The sequence below is a fragment of the Leopardus geoffroyi genome, chromosome E1 (genome assembly GCF_018350155.1).
Source record: "Leopardus geoffroyi isolate Oge1 chromosome E1, O.geoffroyi_Oge1_pat1.0, whole genome shotgun sequence".
In the NCBI taxonomy this organism is placed as follows: domain Eukaryota; kingdom Metazoa; phylum Chordata; class Mammalia; order Carnivora; family Felidae; genus Leopardus; species Leopardus geoffroyi.
This window is the reverse complement of record NC_059330.1, coordinates 13,918,717-13,941,584: the sequence shown is the minus strand read 5'-3', so window position 1 is coordinate 13,941,584 and position 22,868 is coordinate 13,918,717. Positions and strand designations below refer to the sequence as shown.

The 22,868-nt window shown below is 53.0% G+C and overlaps 1 protein-coding gene across 11 annotated transcripts in view; it reads left to right on the top strand.

Moving 5' to 3' along the window:
• The window catches only part of RAP1GAP2 (RAP1 GTPase activating protein 2), a 225,711-nt gene that overhangs the window by 107,586 nt on the left and 95,257 nt on the right, over nucleotides 1–22,868 (top strand). For 9 of the 11 annotated variants that reach the window (XR_006714770.1, XM_045487735.1, XM_045487740.1 and 6 more), the window contains one exon: nucleotides 15,662–15,746. The exons of the other annotated variants lie outside the window; for them this stretch is intronic. Coding sequence is in view for 8 of the 9 variants with exons in the window: in XM_045487735.1 (XP_045343691.1) it covers nucleotides 15,662–15,746 (85 nt within the window). In the remaining variant the exon portion in view is untranslated. The remainder of the gene's footprint in view (nucleotides 1–15,661; nucleotides 15,747–22,868) is intronic. 11 annotated transcript variants of the gene reach the window in all.

The window sequence follows — 22,868 nt, the reverse complement described above, 5'->3', positions numbered from 1 at the left end:
GATGCACTGAGGCCTTGGGTGGGGAAGAGGGGGTCAGGCGTGACTTATTCATATCATATCCCTGCAGGCTAGCTCTGCGCCATCACATGATGGGTGCTTTATAAATACTCACCCAAACACTAGATTCCCGAGGAGGAGAAATGGGACCTTTGGAGCTCTTTGTGCTCTTACGGATGGCCCTTCCCATGGCTGTGCCTGATATAATCCTTGGGCTTGGAGGGGAGGGTGAAGAGAGGTCTCAGGTAGCCCCTCTTCTGAGGGAGGCGCAGGGTTACGGGGCCCCCTGATCTGGATCACCTCCATCCTTCTTCATTTCCAGGTCTCCAGGAGACCACGTGGGTGGGGCTGGGGAGCTGGAGAGAATGGCTTTTTGGGGGAGGGTGTGAACCTGTGGGGACCAGTCCAGGACTGGACTGGCAGCTCTGAGGACGTGGAGCCTTTTCTGGGGTCCCCAGCCTCAGGGTAAAAGCACTTCCTGTGTATAGGTCACGCCACGCGAAATTCCCCGCTGCTCCTCCAGGAACGCCCAGGGAGAGCTCACAGGTTTCCTCCATTCTTGACGCTTCTGTCAGGGTTCCGGAGGACCCAGAAAGACCTGGCCCAGCCCTTTGTGCGGTTCTCGTTGACGTTCTTGCCATAGGCCCCGCCTCTGGGTGTACCTGACCTACTGGGGTTTCTCCAGCTCTGCAGCCTTTTAATGATGGATTTTGGCCTAGATAGGGAGGGAAGTGTCTTTCGATCTAAAAGCTTGCAGCAGCTTCCCTTTTCTTTCTCCTCTCTCCTCGCTTTTCTCTCTTTTCTCTCTCCCTTTTCATCCTCTGCCCCTCTGCTGGGTTCCCCTGCCCCCAACCCCCTTCTGTAAATCTGCAAAACAAACACCTTAAAAAAAATCCCATTCATCTGTTCCGTGTGCAGCTCCAAGCAGGATAAAGCCTCTGCCTCCCTTGGGAGCTGGCTTTTGAGCTTTGGGCATTAGCTCTGTTTATGTGGCTTGGGACAACTGGAGGAGAATCCCAGGGCACTGCCGTGTGGCCCGGGGCCTTTGTCAGGCCTCAGAGGCTCTGACCCAGATACGTGGGTGGGTGGCCCTCTGCTCACCTTCCGGTCCAGAGAGGGACCGAGAAAGGACAGGCAGGGGGCCAGAGATCACTAACCTTTGAGCGGTGGCAAAGCCAGACGGTCTGCTGCAGTCACCCCTGGCCTGTGGGCTTCTTGGCTGACTGGACCTCTGCCTGTTCTCCTCTCTCCAGGGAGAACGTGGGGACTGGAGGTCAGATTTGCTGTGGGGGGGGGGGGGGCACCTCCGCCCAATGATGGCTCATTGTGTTCCCAGCTACCCAGGTGAACCTTGCAGCAGCAGCAGGTGCTACCCTGACAAGCACACGGCCATGTCCTTGGCCATGTCCTTTGCTCTGCCGAGGGAATTTATTGTTCAGCACCGTGGGAGGTGTGGGGGGATGCAAGGAGCACACTAGGTGTCCTCCCAGGAGCTTGGAGTTTGCACTGCAAGTGAGAACCCTGCTCACAGGGCTGGACCCTGATGGAACAGGGAAGGTGAAGTTCAGCCAGTCCATGCTTTGTTGCCCAAAGGCGGAGGGGGCAGGGGGTGGTGGTGGTTCAGAGGGGCTGCAGCTGTCTTCGCTTTTATTCTTTGCTTCGGTGGCCTGTTCATTCACTCGGTGCATGAACGGGATAGCTCGGACCACAGATTGTGGAGTCAGACTTCTTGAGTTTAGAGTTCTGGGTTCCCTCCAAGAACTGGCTGTGTTTCCCAAGCCTCAGCTGACTCATTTATGTAGATGAAAACATCTCCTTGTCCTGATCATCCTCACAGAATTGTGCTTGGCAGAGAAGGTGATAAGAAACCTCATCAGTGTAATTATTATGCAAATGTAAGGTCTTAGTTTTTGAGGGCCTGCAGTGAAGGAATGTGGCCCTGGGCCCCGTGGGCGTGGGTGTGGGCGTGGGCGGGCTGACGACGTGGCCCCTGCCTTCGGAGCGCATATAGCCAGCCATGCTGGCCTGCAACTAGACACATTTCATGGAGGATCTGGCTGGAAGGTTCTCATCATGTTTTCTCATGGGGCACTGGCCCAGCATGGCCCTCAAGCTCTTCAATTCATTCAACAAATAGTGACTGAGTGGCCACGGGAGCCAGGCAATGTTTAGGCGCACACTGGAGGCCAGCAAAGGGCCCGGGTGCCCCCCCCCCCCCCCCCCCCCCCAAATCTTGAAGCTGTGCCCGGCTCCTCCAGCAGAAGGAGGCTCTGTGTCCTCTACATCCTGCCACACGCTCTCAGGTTCTGAGTCCACGGGCTTCAGTGGCGCTCATTGGCTGGATGATTTTTGTGGCTGGCCTAGGTGTGGCCTCTTCCTGTCACTCTTTGGTTTGGCCAGCTGGGGCAGAGAGTAGATCTGGGAGGGGGTGACAGAGTCCCTGGGCAGGGGCCTTTAATTCTCAGTGGCCCCAGCTGCCTGTGGAGGCCGACCTCGTGCCTCCTGGGGAGAATAATGCCATTTCCGTGGACAGACCCTGCCAGTGTTACTGACGTTGATGCATCAGCTTGTCACTTAAGTGACCAGGGCAGCTGGAAATGATGCAGCAGGGGGGCCAAAGCAGCAGCCTCTCCTCAGCCCCGATTCCCTGTGGCAGGTGCTGGGCCTGCTCCCTGAGGCCTCGCGTGCTCTGACTTGATGGGTTGCAGGAAGCAGATGTGGCAAGGCCCTTCCCCACACCCAGACTTCTTCATTAGATGCCTCTGGATTCTTTGAATTTTTTTCCCCCAATGAGTATGTAATGGTATTTATAATAAAAATGTACAATTCAGAAATAGAGTGATGGCCTCTCGCTCAGTGATGTCCTTTTTAAAAAAAATATTTATTTTTGAGAGAGCACAAGTGGGGAAGGGGCAGAGAGAGGGGGACAGAGGATCTGAGGCCGGCTCCATGCTGACAGCAGTGAGCCTGATGCGGGGCTCGAACCCACGAACTGCAGGATCTTAACCTGAGCTGAAGTTAGATGCTCAACTGACTGAGCCGCCCAGGTGCCCCTCAGTAATGTCCTTTGAAATAATCCAGGATAGGTTATTTGTATTTAAAAGATATTTCTGTAGGGAGTTAGCAAATGAAAAGCAGCTTTCTCTTGAAAAAAACCCAAGAACCAAAATAACTCATGTCAGGCTCTCTTCCCAAGCAGCATATCTTTTGGGCATCACGTTGGTCTAGGAGGAAACCCTCAAGGCTCTTGAACTACCCTTTTCCCAACAGAGTTTAGCCAATGATTCCAGTGTCTGAGCCGCCAGCTCTCAGAGACCAGGGCTACTGCGGTGGGGAGCCATTTAGAACTTGCCACCCAGCGTCCCTTAGAATCCTAGCTTTGCCACTTACTTGCTGTAGGACCTTCCACTTAACCTCTCTAAGCCTCAGTTTTTTTATGTGTAAAATGGGAGCATGGTTCTGTACCTCCCTCATAGGGTTGTAGAAAAGATTAAATGAAATAATGCTTGTCAAGAGCTTTACATTGTACTACATGAATATTAGCTAGGATTATGATGAGGATGAGGAAATACGGATATTTGTATTATCTTTACCATCCATGTCCAGAGGAGTAATCCAAGATCAAGGGAGTGACATGAGCTTAGACCAAACTAGCGGGGAATGGGTTTACTCTGCCTCTGCCTCTTGAGCAGGAAGTTGAGGTCAGAGTAACAATCTGGCCTACTCAGCCAAATTGCAGTGGAGGTAACACTGGCTTGTCCCATGCTGCTCTTTTAGCCCTCCAGCTCTGAGGGTCTGTGAGCCCCTCATTTTGTTTATCCACCGTTTAGTTCATTCGGTACCGGTCACTATGCTGGGGGCTGGCCTGGCAGGCAGGGTTCATGTCAGAGACCGGGGAAGCGGCCTGGACAGAGGCAGCCCATCAAGGCCCTCTGTTCTCACTGAGTCAGGAGGTGAGCCTGGCCAGGGGAGTGAGTTTCTGTTCATTACTTGGAGATCTTGGTTATCCAGTGTGCTCTGGGTTGCCAAGTTCTTTTTCTGAACCTTCCAGTCATACCACACTGCAAGGGTCATGCCTGTTTTCCAGTGTGTTCCTGGAGGCATGCATAGTTATCTTGTCCTTCCTTTCCTAATGTCCCAGGGAAAGAAGCTAATGCTAGGAGGAGGCAAGAGGGCTGATATCACAGGTTTGGTTCATCGGCATTAGGTTCTGTAGGTTGGATTGGAGCATGTTGGTAAGGGGAGATCGCAGCCCTGACCCCCTGGGCTGAGTCAGCTATGCTTGGTTGCTTGGCTGCAGGTGGACCCCTTGCCCTGGCCATTCATCTCCCAGTGATGTACCATGGTCACACACAGGAAAGGGCGAGAATGAAAAGGGGCCACGTGCTCTGTCTCAGTGCTGGAAAACGGCTCCAAGCATTTGTCTTTCTAATGAACGAAGCTTTCAGAGATCGGGAATAGCATTATTCATTGAAAAGACTACATATTTACCCTGAAATTCTATGGTCTGTCTCCACCGAGACTCAGTTGTTTGAGCCAGTGATGAAACTCCATAACTGGCATGTTCCTGAGTAATAACATATTCAGAAGAGTTAAGAGTTAAGAGGCAGAGTCTGGGAGTGTGGTGGAGTGATAGCTTAGCGAGGTGAGCCCAAGTCCGGCAGATAGTTGGGTGGTTCCTTAATATGGATGGTTTAACACACACCTATGCTGGGCATGAGGACGTGGGGCTTTTTCTCTCCTGGGGTCTACTAGGAATTCTGCCAAGACTTGGGACCACGTAGTAAGCAGTGTATCCTTATGTTAGCCTCATTTTTTGGTTCAATAGTCGGGCTTTACTTACTATGATTGTGTAAGAATCGCTTATTGTTGAGCCAAGGAGGGCACTATAATTATGTTTCCTTTCTTGTAGAAGCTTTTATTTTTCCCGGAGTTAGTGATTAATGCGTTTCCTCCATTAGCATAGTTTTCTGTGTACTTATTTTTGTTTTTGTGTTTTACTATTTTTATTTATTATCATAATTCCTTGAATAGTCTTTTTTTTTTTTTTTCTACCAAGAGTTTGCACCTATTAGATATCCTGTCAGTTCTGTTCTTTTCATCAGGAGGCTTCACTTCCAGAGCCCTCTATCCCCTACTGCACTTGTTATGGTAAAAGGATAGCCATTTTATTAGGCACGAAATCTGTAGGTTAGAATTTCAGGTAGGGCACATCAAAGGTGGATGGCTCATCTCTGCTTCACAATGCCTGAGACCTCATCCTGGATGGCTCAGATGGCTGGAGATGGCTGGGATGCTCAGCTGGGGCCATACGTCTGGGGCCTCGGTTCTGGCTTGGTTCCTAGGTTTCTCCTGTCGCATCTGCTGCGGCTGAAATGTCCAAAATGGTTTCTTCACGTATGTGGTGTGGACTGGGTGTCTGGAACATCTGGAATTTGGCTGGTATCTGTATTTCCATGTGGCTGGCCATAGGACGGTAGTCTCAGGATAGTTGGACTTCTTACATGCTGGCTGTTTTCCCTAGAGTAAATGTTCCTAGAGATCGAGGTGGAAGCTTCAAGGGTTCCTGTGACTCAGCCTTGGGAGAAGTTAAGTAATGTTATTTGTGTCCCATTCTGTTGGTCCAAACTGAGTTACAGGGCCAGCACAGGTTCAAGGCAAGGGGAGGCACACGGGCATCCGCATCAAGAGATATGCTCATCAGGAAGCCAACTTTGGAGACTAGCTACCACGACTCTCTTTCTTATCTGTTACTTCTTCCTGGAACCATTTTTGGTTAGGTATTGGGTCCTCTCATGTTTTTATCTTTGTCTTTTCTTTTTCATTTTCCACATCTTTGTCTTTTTATTCTTTTTTGGGAACTTTGACTTAGTCTTCACATCATGTTTTTATTTTCTAAGATCTCTTTCTCTCCTGATCATTCCATTTTTTTTATAGCATTCTCTCCTTGTGTCATGGATACAAAATCTTGTCTTATCTCTCTGGGGATATTACTTTATAGTAGTGTTTTGGGGTCCCCATTGGTTCCTTGCATTGTCTGTTACCTTCGGGTTCCTCTTGATTATTTTGACATCTCTCCCTGATGCTGGAGTCTTTCCTCAAATGTCTGGCCATCCTTGGCTGTCTCTCTGTACCCAAGAGTGAGGCACTAGGAAGTGGATTGGGAACTGTGTGTTTGGGCTGGCGTGCCACCTGGGAGCTTCCATGCAGGGTGATGATTAGGTAGCAAACTGCCCTTTCCATTGGAGTCCAGGTGTCTTTTCTCAGGGATTGTTGCTCAGTTTCTTATGGTGGTGAGGGTTGGGAAGGTCATCTGGCTGCTGAGGAAACGACAGGTTGGGAGGCTGTCCAAAGGCTCCGTGTCTTAAGTATCAAACACTCCGCTGGGGTCATTCCAGCCCATCTCCCAGGCACAAGCCATCTTTTGTAGGCTGGATTTTCCTCTTCTGTTACATTTGCTCTTGTCATTTCACACTTAAAAAAAAAAACAACTGTTATTTTAAGGGGCTTCAGAAGAAGCAAAATAAATGCAGGTAATCAGTCTGATAGGTTCATCATGGAAGTTTCAACAGAGACAGATATATCGTCTGTCTCTACCTCTATGTTCGTATCCATATCCATATTTGTATCTGTCTCTCCTAAAAGAAGTGAGAGAGAACTACTTAAAAATTATTTTTTGTTAGGGCGCCTGGGTGGCTCAGTCCGTTAAGCATCCAACTTTGGCTCAGGTCATGATCTCATGATTCGTGGGTTCGAGCCCCGTGTCAGGCTCTGTGCTGACAGCTCAGGGCCTGGAGCCTGCTTCGGATTATGTATCTCCCTCTGTCTCTCTGCGCCTCCCCTGCTCACGCTCTGTCTCTCTGTGTCTTTCAAGAATAAACAAACATTAAAAAAAATATTTTTTGTTGTGATGCATGCCATACATCTAAACTGAATTATGCAGTAAGCACCCACGTACTTGGCATCCAGGTCATGAAATACTAACAGGCTGGGAAAATGCTGATATTCTGTGCTTTTGTGGCTCTATGGTTTGTGATTTTGGTTCTGAAGCTATCTGAGGCCGTGACCCTGTGAGCTGGCCATCTTTGCCCTGAGCATGATGTGGCTCCTTCAACTGAGGCCAGACGGTGCCAAGCAGAGTGGCTGAGCGCTGAGGCTGAGCACGTGAGGGAAGCTGTTTCCAGGTGATACGGCGCGTTTAGGCTGGATGACACGCGTACCCGCACCTCTCTTCTCCTCACTCCTGACTCTCTGCTAAGGCTTCTGTACTTTCCTGATCCCTCCTGGGTTTCCCAGGACCCCCTGACTTGCGGTGTGTCCAGAATGAACGCTTTATCATCTGCCTTTCACAAACCTAGTTCTTCTCCTCAGATGTGTCATGTTCGAAGCACCCATCACTTGGTTTTCTGACACCCAGCCTTTTAGCTTCTCTTCTTCCTACTGTATCACTAAGTGACCTTTTTTTTTTAAAGTTTATGTATTTTTGAGAGAGAGAGCAAGCGAGCGAGCATGGGGGGAGGGGCAAAAAGAGAGGGGGGCTGAGGATCTGTGCTGACATCAGACAGCCCAATGTGGGGCTCGAATTCACAAACCGTGAAATCATGACCTGAGCCGCAGTCAGAAGCTTAACTGACTGAGCCACCCAGGTGTCCCCCAACACCCAAATTTCTGACTCCGTGACTCTTGGGCCCACACCACACCCCTCAGGGTCTGTGCTTACTCCTGTGTGAGCCGTACGGCGTCAGTCAGTCCTAAAAGTTGTCTGTTGGGTAAGGCTTTTCCCAGGAGTGTGGAGATGTGCCTGTGTGTGTAGGCTGGTCCATCAGCTCTGAGATGTAATACGGGAGGCTCACTTGTCCCTAACCAGGGGCCATAGCTGGGTCTCCAGGGCGGGGTCACCCTCCTGTCCTGTTCCTCCTGGTGCCTGTCCTTTCTCTTACCCCTGGCCCAGTCGAGGGATTCAGGGCCCTCCGTGCCACCCTCACCCAACACATCTGGAGAGAAGCCAGCGTGTTCTTTGAAGCTACAGGCACCAAGTATCACCCAGAACTCCCCTTGGTCCCATGTGTAGCCCTCTTTCATTGCCCAGGGTATGGCCTATTCACCTCCCGTGCTGCCCTGGGTTCTGCTGTCAGCGCATTCCTTATGGGGGACCCACAGACCCCATGGATGGACCCCTGATGCGCATGCCTTTTTTTTTTTTTTTTTTTTAAATAAGCTCTATGCCCAACATGGGGTTTGAACTCATGACTCCGAGATCAAGAGTCGCATGCTCCGGGACACCTGGCTGGCCCGGTTGGTAGACCGTGCAACTCTTGGTCTTGGGGTCTTGGGGTCATGAGTTCAAGCCCCACGTTGGCTATGGAGATTTGTTTTAAATATCTTAAAAAAATAAAAAGAGTTGCATGCTCTACCAACTGAGCCAGCCAGGCACCCCGACATTCATGCTTTATAAATATGTGTCTCTAAACCAGCTGTGCCTCCTGATAGGTTCTTCCTGAGACGTGACCTGCTCACTTTTTGCACACTCGTGCTGAGGTGATTTGGGAACTGCGCTCTCTGGAGAACAGGAGAGAGGCTGCCTGTAGGATTTGGGCACCTCCCCTTGCCTCTCCAGGCCTCGATGCCCTTGTCAGTGTGATTAGGCTGTTGAATGGTTTCTAATGGTTTCTCCCAGGGCTGCTGGTCTGTGTCCATGAACCCCAGGATTGGGTGTGCATGGCGGGGGCGGGGGTTTGCCATTTTGCACCCTTGGGGAATTTTGAGTCATCAAAGGTCCAGAGTTGGGGTCCGAATCTCCAGGAACCAATTAGAGTGTGCACGGGGATGGGACATGACACCAGAGTCAACCATGCCAGATGCTTCCAGGTGAGCAGTGCCTGCTCTTCTCAAGGGGAACCGGTGGGGCACTGGGACTCACTCCCTTCGCCTGCTGGCACCTCTCACTCCCGAATCCTGTGTCCCCTTGTGGCCCCTCGCCTCCCCGCCAGCCCCGTGGGGCTCTGTTCTTCTCCCCTTCCACATCGGCCCCAGCACAGGACAGACATTAACCCCCTCACCTCTCCGTCTGTCCCTTTGGGGCTTGGAGTCAAGCCATGTGCATGTGCCAAGAGCCTGGTGGCCCCCACACAGTGGCTGGGCTCTCCTGTCCCTGCCTCCCAAGCTTAGGGTCCAAAGTACGTGGGCATCTGAGTTCCCCCAGGATTGAAGCTGTCCCTGCCTCCTCTCTGTGCTCGGATTCACTTTCTGCCTTGACCCCCCTCCCCTGCGCCCACTCCCTCCCCCCTCATTTGATGGCCGCCTTGGCAACAACGACAGTGGCCAGGTATCATGTTTTTGCTGTGTACCAGGCACTGTGCTAAGTGCTTTACAGGCTTATTCAGGCCACTGGTGAGGTGGGTATAGTTACACCATTTTACAGATGTGGAAACTGAGGGGCATGGAGATGAAGTGACCTGACCAGGGTCACATAGCTAATCGGTAGGGCTGGAATTCAAATCCAGGCTTGTTGGGCCATAAAGCCGGTGCTTTTGATCATACTGTACACACTGCCCACCTGCCTTGCTTGAGGCCAGAGCCTGGTTCTCTCTACTCCCTCCAGCCTGCTGCCTGGCTGACCGGCCATGCCTGCACGGAGCCTCTCAAGGTGCTTCCAGCCATGGGGATGCCCCAGCACTGCTTGCTGCTAGAATGAGGGTTATGTGATTGTGTGCTGGGTCTGGGGTCTCTGTGGCCAGCGAGGCAGACTCCTCTGGGTATGGACCCTCAGCCTGCACACCCAGCCTGGTGTCCCCTGCTCATCCGTCCCCCTGGCCCACCTTACCCAGGGACCACATAAGTATCTGCCACCATAAAAACTGTCAAGACACTAGCCCTCGAGGAGTTGAACACAATTTTCTGAGTCCTGTTCAGGGAACGGGCGTTGGGAGTTAGCCCGCCCATTCTGCAGATGAGAAAGCAGAGGGACTGAGACTTTGAGGTTCAGCTCGTCAGGCTTCTAATTCTTCTTTCCTCTCATTGTGTCTGATTCTTACGATGATTTCTCATGAATCTTTTATATTATGTTATTTCCTATTGTTGATGGTTTAGTTGGTTGTATAGGATGGGGAAATGGGATCAGCTAGAACTCAGAAGATCTCTCCAAATCAGTGACAGTGCAGGTACTCCTGAGGGCTGGGAGTGGGGACGAAGGGCGTGGCTGGGATCCCAGTCAGTGTCTGAAGCATTGCCGCACAGCCAGAGCTTGCACAGCCCGGGGCCCTGCGGGCACCAAAGGGCAGCCAGAGAGGAGAGTAAGCAGAAGTGACAGAACTAGAGTCTAGTTAGCCCCTTCTCTCTTGTTCGTTTTTAAAAATTCAGTTTTAATTTACATGCCATAACATTCACCCTTTTATACCCAATGCTTTTTAGTGTATTGACAAAGTTGTGCAACTATCACCACCATGTAGTTCCAGAACATATTTATCACTTTGGAAAGAAACTCCCCATTCCTCTCCCCTCTCCATTCTCTGTCTGCCCCTGGTGACTGCTAGTCTGCTTTCTGTCTCTGGATTTGCCTGTTTTGGACATTTCACGTAAATGGAATCATATAACATGTGGCCTCTTGTGTCTGGCGTCTTTTCACGTAGCGTAATGTTTCCGAAGTTCATCCACGCTGTGGCATAGGTCAGTACTTTGTTCCTTTTTATGGCTGAATAATACTCCATCCACAGACCACATTTTGTTTATTCATTCATTGCGTGCGGACACTGGGTTCTTTCCACCTTTTGGCTGTTGTGAATGGTATGCCTCATTCCTTTTTGGTTGCGTTTTCCCGGGAAGCTTCTTATAGTGGCCAACTGTCTGCATTCCTCTAGCTTGGCTATTTGGAAAACGGGAGAAAACCCAGCCAAGCATGGCTGGGTGGCTGGGGACCTGGTGGGGTGAGAGATGCAGAGGGGGTTTGTGGGTTTGGGAGAACTCTCTTCCAGAGGAAGGCTTAAACCTGGCCCCAGAGCCATCTGCTGATAGGTGAAAGGTTTTCCTGTTGTTGATTATTAACCAGTAGTTATGGTCCTGAGAGTAGTTCCCTGGGGCTAGCATGGGTGCTTATTTGAGATGCCAGAAATGTTTTCAGAGACATTAAACAGTCCTGGACCCTCACTTCTCTCTCTCTACTCGGAGACCAGATCACCATTTTCTGGGTTATAGGAACAACAAATATGATGAAAATAACAATAGTCTACGTTTGTATAGGATTTTATGTTTTATTTCACGGCCATTACTTTTAATTCCTCAGAACGTCATCACCCCCATCTTTGCAGATGTGGAGAAGTGAGGTAACCTACCCAAGGTCATGCAGTGGGGTGGTGGGTGGAGCCAGACTGGAACGTGGGAGTCCCTTGATCCCTAGTGTAGGGCACTTTCATAGAAGTGTGGGGGACATGGCGGCTGCGGTGGCCTCAGATGGTCTAGGGTAGAGAAATCGAAGCTGGATAGGGAGGAGCTGGAGGCCAGGGTACTGTAAGTAGGGCCCCCACCTGGGGTGTGTCCAGTGCCCTGTGAACAGTCCCATCTGGTGACCCATCTCCTGGCTTTCTCAGCTTCTCCCAAAGGCTCTCTGATCACTTCCTCCAGAGGTTTGCATTTGGCTAAAGCCAGCCAGGCCCTCTCCCAGCTGCCCCAGGATCGCCCATGCTTCTGGGGAAGGAATCCCAGAGCCGAGACCCTCAGTGGCAGATGGTTTTGGGGCAGAGGGATGCTGAGTGGGTAGCACCTCCAGGACCCCCGGAGGCTGGAGGAGGCCCCTGACCCTCCCATTCATGCCTGTTTTACCACCTTTCTCTTTTAGCTGTCTGTATGATCTTCTTCCTCCCTTGTCTGCCGCCTCTCTGTTCTCCCCGGCGCCCCGCCCCATGGGTCCTATGTCATCAGAGCTGTGTATGAGCATTCAGCTGGCTTGGCCAGTGAGGCAGTTTCAGACTCAGTGCCGTGATAATGTCAGGATCACCGTGGGTCACAAGAAAGTTGTTATAAGTAATAGTAAGGATACCACCTCTGCTAATAATTTGCCTTATGCTTCTAAGAAATGAGAGCAGACTGAAGGTTATCTCTTGGTGTAATCGTGTCACTTTCACCGACTTACGTATGATTTGTTTGCCAGTTCTCTCGGCTGGAATGGCGCTGAGCACCGAAGTTCTTACTCGTCTTATCTCAGTACCAGCTGGTGACTAGGCTGGGCCTGGCTGTCCCTGGGAGGGTGGCTCCCAAACGAATGTCCTTGGTTGTGAGGGCGGGGGCAGGACGAGGTTGAGCCCAGCTGACCATGGCGGGGGTGATGACATTGAAGCAGGGATTTCATCGTCTTTGTTTTTGGTCCTCCAATTACAAGGCCGAGGCTAGCACCTGGGACTTGGGTAGCACATTTGTCTCCCGGGGCTGCTGTAACCAAGTGCCACGGACCTGCACCTTAAGACAACAAACCTTTGTTGTCTCTATTCTGGAGGCTAGAGGTCCAAAATCAAGGTGTCAGAGGGGCCTGCTCCTTCTGCAGCCTCTGGGGTAGACCCCTTCCTTGCCTCCTACAGCTTCTGGCGGTGGCTGGCAACCCTCGGTGTTCCCGCTCTTTCCAGTCTCTGCCTCTATTGTCATGTGGCGTTCTCCCTGTGTCTGTGTCTTCACATGGCCGCCTTCTCCTCTCGTAAGGACACCAGCCAGATTGAATTAAGGGACGGCCCTGATGATCTCTTGATTACATCTCCAAATAAGGACACATTCATGGGGCCTGGAGGTTAGGACCTCAGCATATTGTTTGGGGGGGACGTGATTCAACCCATAAGAGGCGGTTGGCTCTTGATAAAGTACCTTTGGCTCCTCGGAGTTGAGCGTGGGGGAGGGGACACACGTCCCCTCCCCTCCCATAGGCCACTTGAGCCGCCTATATATACCAATCAGTGAAGGGTCGATTTGCAGTCAAGGTCCTGGGTATACTCTGAGTTCGGATCTTTCTGAGAACAGCAGTCTTGCCTTCTACCTACCCAGGCATCGCATCTGGTATCTCGGAAGAGCCCAGAACTGGTGCGAAGCTGCTAGCCCCTGGTGCCCATTCCTGCTCCAGCACTTTCCAGGCACCAGACATCATTCAGGAAATCCTTCTGTCTGGAAGACGCCCTGTGTTCCCCGCAAATTGTCCTCACCACTCCCTGGAGACTGGTCCCAGGGGCTTATTCCAGCATCCAGGGAAAACGGGCTGGTGCAGGGAGCGTTGGGGGCAGTGGTCCTTTGCCTGAGACTCAGGGACCTTGAGTAATAATCACATCCGCTCTGGTCCCATGGGAGGGGACGTTGCGTACCTTAGGGAGAGAAGCGGACAGTGTGACTGTGTATCTGAGCGTCCTTTGACCAGCTGACCTGCCAGCGTTGCCCTCCTCTGGGATTAGTGTGCCTGGACAGCCAGGACTGCTGTCAGGCAAGTTTGCCACAGCTCCCTCCAGGGGACTAGTCCAGAGGTCCTCAGCTAACCCCCCGCACAGCCCTGTAGACTTTGGGTAGGGGGCTTGCCTCCTCTGCCCTCCCTGCATGCTTCTTCCTCCTTGGCTGCCAGCCCCCAAGGGGAGCAGCCCTTGTCCATTCTCACCTGAGGGGACCTGAGGGTGGTGCCCCCATCCTTGATCATCTCCCCCCTGCCACTCCCTTTCCCCCACCGTGGCTCTCAGAGGCTGGGCCCATTGAGGACAGAGCAGAGGCTGCAGGGGAAAAGGCAGAGTGACCGGAGGGGGTGAGTCTGTGCTGGGACGCAGCTCTGTGGGGTCCACAGGCAGGTGAGGGCCAGAGCAGCTGGGCTGGACCCCACACTGGTTCCAGGCCATAACGGGGAGGTGGTGGCTCTGAGAGGTGGAAGGAGCCTCATGCATTCCTCACGTGTGTGTGTGTGCGCGTGTGCATGCACACACGCACACGTGCTGAGTCGTGGCCCTGCTGGTTCTTGGGCCGGTTATAGTCTGGACTTGGAGGGAGGGGGTCCCCCACCTTTCCTGCCCTCAGAGTGAGACTGGGTTCAGGAAGACAGGAGGGGCAAGGCAGACGGAGGATCAGAAAGGGGGATTGGCAGGCTGAGGGTAATGGGGTCACATGGATCCTCTGCCAAGACGTTCACGCGGTCTCCTTCCCTGGTTGCCTAGATGAGAATGAGGCATGGCTAGCTGCGGGGGCAGGCAGGGGTCGTGCCGGGGAGACAGGGCCCCGTGGCACCTGGCCTGTCTTCCTTTAGGTTGGGCCTGCCCTGTGGGCTGAGGGGAGCCAGGCTGGGGTGGTGTGTGGGTCTCAGGGCAAGGGCTGCCTCTGGAAAGGCAGGTAGGCCAGGCTCTGTGGGGAGGCCGGGCCTCTCTCATGAAGGAGGCTTGGGGTTGGGGCTGTCATCCCCGTTGGCGAGATGTGGGCTGCAAAGTACAAGAAGCATTCTGTCAAGGTGGCAGTGGGGGTCCTTTGGTCATTTAAGTGTGACCCAGGTGTCAGGCTGACTCTCTTGGCTGCTTCAGGGTGGAGCTCTGGAGAAGGAGACGGCAGCAGAGTTGGGAGCTTTGATGGCTCAGCCTGGTCTTCTTGGGCTTGTCATATCCTCACCTCTCGCTGCTGTCCCGGGAGATAGCCAGGGCACGTCCAGGACACCATACATAGTCCCTCGTCTGGGGCTCCCCCAGGTTCTGCCCAGCTGGCCCTGTTGCATAATCAATCATTGCTCCGGAGACTTATCTCACTGCAAACATCGTGCCTGGTGATGAGACTGCGAACTAGCACTCCCTGGTCACCGGCAAGGGCCAGATGGCAAGTGGGGAGTGTGTGAGAGCAGTGAACTTGTCACAGTCATGTTGTCATGGTGACATAACTCTGTTTAGCTGCTTCTCTATGGTCCTAGCCCACGTGAACTAAAATAAGTTCTACCTGCAGCTAACACAGCAGGCAGCCCCATCCTCCCGAGGTCAGCTCTCTGGCCGTGGTGTGTGTGTGTGTGTGTGGGGGGGGGGGGGGGCGGGGGGAAGGGACAAAGGGTACCCAGGAAGGATGAATCACAAATGTTTATGCTCCTCTTCTGTCTCTGTCTTTTTGCTGGTCCTTAATTAAAATGTATTTTGAAATACATCTACTAAACGTATACATGAAGAGTATTTTGCTAACCCCTATAATTTTGACAAATGAAAAAACTTGAAGATAAACGGTAATTGCTACAGTTTCAGGGCCTAGTTATTTTCCACTGTGTCAAACTTTGCTGTTGTGGTAAAACAGTTTATTTTGATGCCTTGAAGCATTTGTTGGTGCCTTGGAGGCCCTTAGGTGTTGTGGGTCCCGCACGTCTTAAGAGTGGTGGCCCCGGTACATCAGTGGACATCATAGTTGCCTGGAGAGATTGTAAGACCCAGCTTCCTAGCCCCGTCGCTGGAGACTCTGGTGTGCACCTGGGCATTTACATTTCTAAACAAGTTCCCAGGTGATGCCCATGTGGCTGGTGCAGGAACCACACGTGGAATAGCCCCACTGGAGGGTTTAGGACATCCCAGCAGAGGATGCATTCCACTCTGGTTTCACGCAGTGTGTGTTAGACCGGGTCCCCATGTCCAGCTGCTCTTGGCAGAGAGGGAATGGCTCAGGCCCTGACTCATGTCTTCTGTGTTCTGTGGCCTCTTCACAGGAAGCAGGAGCTGGCCAACAGCTCAGATGTGACCTTCCCAGACCGGCCGCTGTCCCCTCCTCTCACTGCGCCTCCCACCATGAAGGTAAGAGGCTTAGAGTTGGTGAGTGGGAAGGGGAGGTGGCTGTCCCTTCAGTCCCAGGCCCGGCTACTTCCATCCAGTGGGAGCCAGAGAGTGCCCTGACACCTCAGGAGGCAGTGTCCACTTGAGCTCACCAGTGGGGGAGGAAAGTGTGACTGAGACTTGGAGGTGTCAGGGGCAGTGAGGAAATAGACTGGGGCTGAATGGGGTTGCGAGAGGCCTTGGGGAGCTGTGGGGTCCAGCACAAGGGACTCAGGCAGGAGTAAGCGAGGAGACTTGGAATGCAGCCTGGTGCGTTAAGGGACCACTTCCCAGGAGGGCTGCCTTGCTCTGGGGCTGGGGGAGGCGGGGGTCCTGTGGGGTGGGACCCTCCTGGGACTTGAATGGCACTTGCATGCTGGTCTACCTGCCTCTGACTGGCCCTCCTGGGCTGGCCCTGTCATCCCCATGTGGGAGAGTTGCCCTGGAGCTTCTTGGGGTCAGTAATTCTTTTCCTATTTGCACTTCATTCACAAGTCTCTTTCCTGGGAGACTGTCTCCCAGAACCCCAGGCCATGACTGCTCATTCCTGGAGAGGGCCTGAGGCAACCGTACCCTTCCCCCACCGTGCCCTTCCCCCTTCATCTTTCAGCACCCCCCCTCCCGCCCCCCCAGAATGGTTACAGGGCTGAGCTGGCTCTCAGGGAGGACTTAGGCTCAGCCAGTATTCCTGCCTAGGCAGCAATGCACCTCCTTTCTTCCCTCCCTCCCTCCCACAGTTTGCCAGGTGAGGACTAGCTCTGAAGAGGTCACCTGCTTCCTGAGTCATCTGAAGGGACATCTATGCCAGCCTCTATCTCTGTCCAGGGGGCTCTGCTGTGAAATGACTCACAAGGAAATGATTAAGCATCTCTCCCCTGTTGCTTTCTGCTGTCCCCCCTCTCCCCTGACCGATCTGTTGCACAGTGATTACCCGCCCCCCCTCCGCCAAGAAGTGGATGAGAGCTACCGCTCCATTATCATCCCATACAGAATGCCCACCGCGTGGAGAGCTGTAGGGTGTGCAACAAGGGGAAATATCCTGGAATGACAGCCAGAGCCTGCCCTGGTTGGAGTAGGTGGGGCGCAGGGCTGAGTGAGGACACCCCTGCTTTCCACCTGGAGGAGTACCCAGGGGCATTGACAGCCAGACAGCTTCCGTCAGCCAGTTTGCACGGAGTAATGCCGAGAAGCGTTCTGAGTGTCAGCCCCTTGGTCTGCAAGTTTGGATGTGGGATGCTTGTCACTGTGCTCATGGGTGGTAGGAGTTTGTGGGGAGAACCCTGAAAGTCTCCGAGGAGGAATCCCTGAGTTCTCTTGGCAGGCTTTACTTACTCACATGCTTATTTAATTCATTCAGCACCCAGTATTTGCTCAAATGTTGTATTAGTCAGGACTCTTGGGTACCAGTGACAGAAACATAAACTCACTTTGGCTTAAGCATGAAAGGGAATTTCTTGCTTTCTAATGGCAACTGTAGACTCCAGGCATGGCTGCATCTGAGATCTGTCTCTTTCCATCTCTCTTCTCTGTTGGTTTCATTCTTTGTCAAGCTCTGTCTCTGTGGTGGCAGGATGGTGACAGTAACTCCTACCTGCTAAGTAACTTCAGTAGAAAGAAGAGGTATCTTTCCCCCAGCAGTCCCGGCAGAAGTCTCAGGGAGGAAGCTTGAGGGCCTGGCTTAGGTCACCTGTCTGTCTCTGAACAATCATTGCGGCCAGAATGACGGAGGCTCTGATTGGCCAGACCCAGGTCGCAGGCCCAGTCTCTAAGCCCAAAGAACTGAGAGTGGGGGAAGGGTGGTTCCTCAAAGAAAAATTAGGGTGTCATGAGGAGAAGATGGGGAGGTGGATGCAGGGAAGGCAAGACCAAACAGCTTTCTACCGCAAGTGCTGACCATGTGCCAGCAAGGCCCGTTGCTGAGTGCTGGGGACCTGGTGGCGAACGAGGCATCGAAGTGCCCGCCCTCCTGGAGCTTGTAGTCTAGCTAGGGAGACGAAAGTTGAAAAACTAACTTTAAGATGCAGGATGGACTGTTAGGTGTGATCAGTGTTCCAAAGGAGAAGCCCAGCATAGCTTGGGGACAATACGAGGGACGTGTGTGAGGGAATCCAACCTAACCTTGGAGAGAGTCAGGGAGGACTTCCTAGGAAAGGATGTTGAAGTTGAGCCCTGGGAGTCGAGTAGGACTTCGTCGGGCAAAGATGCAGTCAGAGTGGAGGAGAGTGTTCCAGATGCTTGCTACTCAAAGTGAGGCCAAGGGACCGGCAAGGCCCGCATCATTTGGGAGCTCCTTAGGAGTGCAGACTCTCAGAATCAGCATTCCAGGCTGTTATGCATAAGCACTGCTGCCGGCTCTGTAGGCCCTGGGACAGGAGGGACAGGGCCTGAGGCGGGAGGGACGGGGCCTGAGGCAGGAGGGAGGGCAGAATGGTCAGAGCATCCAGTTAGGGATGGAGAGGCAGACCCTTGCAAGTTTTGTTTATTTTATTATTATTTTTTTAATTTGGTCTGAGAACATTTTTGTATGTTGAAGTATAGTCGACACACAATGTTACACGAGTTTCAGGTGTACAGCATAGCAATTTGACAAGTCTCCGTGTCACGCGGTGCCCCCCACGAGTGTAGCTGCCGCCTGTCACCACACGCTGTTACAGCACCATTGACTATCTTCCCTATACTGTGCCTTTCTTTTTTTAAATGTTTATTTTTGAGAGAAAGAGAGAGTGTGGGAGGGGGAGAGAGAGAGAGAGAGAGAGAGAGAGACAGAGGATCTGAAGCAGGCTTCAGGCTGAGAGCACAGAGCCTGATGTGGGGCTTGAACTCATGAACCTCAAGGTCACAACCTGAGCCAAAGTCAGATGCTTAACTGACTGAGCCACTGAGGCGCTCCTATACTGTGCCTTTTATTCCCGTTTTTACTTGTTCTATAACTGGGAGCCTGTATCTTCTATCCCCTTCACTCAGTCTGCCCATCCTGTCCACCTCAACCCTTAGAAGTTTCGTTAAAGATTTTGCGCTTTATCCTAACTAAGGGCACTGATGTCATTGAAGATTTTAGTTAGAGCACTACCTAGATGATGCAACGTTTGGAAAATCACCCTGGCTCTTGGGTGGAGAATTTGTAGGAGGAGCAGAGTGGAAAGTGGGGTAGGGTTGGGAGGCCACCAAAGGAGTCCAGTGCAGAGGGGGTTAGGGAATGACGGTGGCCTGTCTCTGAGGGGTCTGTGGAGTTATTTGGAAGTGATCAGATCTTCGATTTCCTAGGAGGTAGACTGATGAGACAGGAGGATTTGCGGACAGGTAGGAGGCAAGGGCGGCCCCAGGTTGGGAACAACTGATGCATGGTACAGCCATTCTCTGAGATGGTGGACTCAAGAGGGAGGGTGAGGGCTTAAGTTCTAAGTGCTGTGTTGCACATGCTTGAGACACAAATGGGGGTGTCAGTGAGCCGCTGAGTATTTGGAGGCCAGACTCAGAAGAAGGGTCTGGATTGGAGGCAGGAATCTAGACCCATTCTTCTAGAGGCGGGAGTTAAAAGTTGGGGTGGAAGGTCAGGCAAGGGGCAGTGGGCGCTCCAGGGAGAGGGTGCGGTGAGAAGAGGAGAGATTCCTGGGGCGGCTGCTTGAGGGGCTCCCCCACGCAAAGGCTGTTGTGGAGGAGGCTGGAGACCGCGTGGGAGGAGCATTTAACAAAGGAGGAATGGGCAGCTGTGTGAGCTGCTGCAGAGGCCAGGCGTGATGTGGAGCGTGCAGTGGCCTGGTGGCATTGCTGCTGTAACTCAGAACAGTTCCAGGGAGGGAGGACTGGACAGCAGGCAGGGGTGTGTTGAGGAGTGAGTGGAAATGTTGAAAGAGGGGAACCAGGAGGACGCGTGGATATAGGAGGGAAGGGGCTGATCACGAATCTGGAGCACAAGGAAGAGTTTATTAGTGAACGTAATGATTCATTCAAAAAATTACTTGTGACTGTACTCTGGGTACCTGACCCTGCTCTGTTCTGGCCAGCACAGGGCCCAGCAGGCTGGCAGGGGTAAAGGAGGGCTGGCCTGATCGGGACCTCGGACAGCCTCAGAGCAGAGCAGCAACCTATGGGGTGACTGTACTGTCCAAAGCCCCAAGGCCAAGGTTAGAGCTGAGGACTCAGAGGAAGATGTCGGAAGTCACCCCGAGGACTCACAGTGGTGTCAAGGCCCTTCTGTGGTTGGTGTCAGTGTGTGTGTGTGTGTGTGTGTGTGTGTGCGTGTGGTGTACCTGGACTTAAAGGTCTCTTTATGACTCTTACTTGGATTTATTCTGTGGCAAGGACTTAGCCTGTGGCCGCGGGTAGGAGGCTGGCTGTGGCAAGGATATTTTTTGTCCTTTGGCAAAGCAGACTGACTCATGTGGTCACAACCACAAGCCTCACGCCAGCCTGCTCATCGCGAAGGGAGCGTCCCTTTTGTGACTGCACTTACCGAGTCATGTTGCTGGTCATCCCGACACCTCCCTGCACGGAACTCCTTGAGGGCTGCGACCGCCCTGTTCTCTGAGTCCCCTGGCTGGGGTGGTGCCTGGTGGATGTTTATGCCTTGTGGGCTGTACGGGACATCCAGGTCGGAAGAGCCTGTGTTTCATCTGCTGCTTCTCTGGTTTCGCTTGAATGTTACATCCCAGCAGACTCTTTGTCTCTAGGTAATGCTTTTCTAAATTAAGCCCTTGCACATGTGTTCTTAAAGATGCAGCCCGAGGCTCCCTCCTTCCTCGTCAGTCTTAGGTGGGGTCTCACCTGCACGGATTGGGTTGGTGCTTGTGATGTCCATGTCCAGGGGGGGATCGGGCCTCCGCTTTGCTGATACCTTCCGACATCCCTAGGTTATTTATTGCACACTGAGCTCTGAGACATTCAGGGTGGGGCCGGATTCTCTCCAGGGTCTCTGGCCCTGGGGGCTCTGCAGCACTGCCCCTGCCCCACTCCCGGCATCTGGGCAGCGGGGGCGGGTCTCCCCTGGTTCCCTTGGCCCCACAGGCCTGGGGCAGGGGTGGCAGGCACACCCTTTTGGTGGATTAGCTTGGGAGTCACAGAATGTCAGGGATGGATGATGATTCATTTCTTTTGTAGGTAAATTGGGTGGGAAATTAGACTCCCCCTGAAGATAGTTGTGTTTCTCCTATGGTCCAAATTCCAGGACCCAAACCAGTTTTGGGAAAGTGCTCCCCGCGTCCGGCTCCTCACAGCCAGGACAGCCGCTGGTCTGGTCTGTCCTCCCACCAGGAGGGGACTTCCGGGACAGAGGAAGCCTCCAGCCTCCCCAGGCCAGGCCTCTGCCCCCGCTGGGTGCCTGATGCAACTGGTCTTCACTCCCCCTCCCCCGCCCCTTTGCTGTTTGTGTTTTTCAGGGTTTTTTTTTCTTTTTCTTTTTTTTCTAATATGAAACTGAGAAAAAGCAACCAAAGAGATGCTAAGCAGATGGGCTGAACGAGAGCCCAGTTCCAGCCCGAACTCACACTGTGGATGGTGCAGGGTGGGCTGGGAGAGGGGTTTGGGGCTGTCTCCCTGGGAATGCTGTGGATTGCTTCCAGGTCCACAGTTTTTTGATCTGATTTCCGTGCCCAATGGATCAATAGGCGTTTGGAGACGGCCCACTGTGTGTGCCCAGCGCTACGCTGGGCTCTGTGGGGTCAAACCGAGGCCACAGTCCTCACCCCTCAAAGAACCTGCTGTCTACAGGGGGCCTTAACTGAGCAGAAGAAACCATATGGCTCAGCATGTGACAAGCTCAAATGTGTCATGTGGCTTCTCAGTGGGGTGGAGAGGAGTGAGGGTGGCTTCTTCGGGAGGCGGGGTGGGGGAGACGGAAGGGCCCTGATGGCAAGTGTGGGGTTGGGCTAACCCCCTGGGACTGACCGGAGACGACAACCTTTCTGGGCTTCGTGAAGTGAAGGGTTGGGGTGGACCCTCCCGATTCTCTCCCAGCTCACAGTAAATGTGCTGGGCGTTTCGTTGAAGGTGACATTGCTGGGACTTCTTCTGACCTTGATCTGAACTGTTGTACTTGTCTCTGGGTCTCCACTAGGCCTGGAGTGGCCTGGGAAGCTGGGAGGTGACCTTTGCTCAGTCTCCTCCATCCTCCCTTGGGTGAGTCTGAGGGCAGCCCCTTCCCCACCTTCTCCAGCCCCCTTTTTGCGAATATCAGGGCAGCCCCCCACCTCCCTCACACCTTCTCCAGTCCCGTTTGTGCCAGTCTGAGGGCAGCCAGCCCCTCTCACACTTTCTCCAGCCCCCTTTGTGCCAGTCTGAGGGCAGTCCCTCTCAGACCTTCTCTCTTCTAGAAGATGACAATGGGGGCCTGGGGTTCCTCCTGTGGAGATGAACAGGAAGTCTCGTTCCTACATTGCTCCTGTGGTACTCTGCTCTCTATGACTCATTAATGCTCTCAAAACCCTCAAGGGTAGGTCAGGAGGGTATTAGTTTCCAGATGCCAGGGAAGAAAACGGAGTCCTAGGAGCCTTCTCCTCTGCACCCTCTTCATTCCCTTTGGGCAGAGCTGTGCAGGTTCCTCCTCACACCCTCCCAGGCTCATGCTTTAAGGTGTGAGAGGGACTGCCCTCAGACTGGCACAAAGGGGGCTGGAGAAGGTGTGAGAGGGACTGCCCTCAGACTGGCACAAAGGCTCCCATCAGCCATTCACTCCCCACGGGGGCAGGGCTGAGCTTTCCTCTTGGACTTGTAGCTGGCTCGTAGCTGGTCCCAGGCCCCAGGCCCAACGCCAGCCCTTTAGTTTGTTCCTGGTTCCTGCCTCCTCTCTTCTGTCCACGCTTGGAAGAGAGACTGCTCCCCACCTCCATTAGGGTTGGGTGAGGGGGTGTCAGCCCCCCGCTGAGATCTACCAATTTTGTATGGATGAGGTACAGAAGCATTTGTGGGAAGGATATTGGGTACCTTCTTGGGGCACAAGGGCTCAAGGACATAGCAGGAAGGTTTGGTTTCTCCCTTTCAAGCCCTGGAGGGGCATGTGAGAATTAGAATCTCATTACTACTGCGGCAGAGGTTCTCGGTGATGCTCTGGGCCCTGGGAGGGCTGTCTCTGGTCCCCACACAGACCCCATTTATGTCACCTGTTCAGAT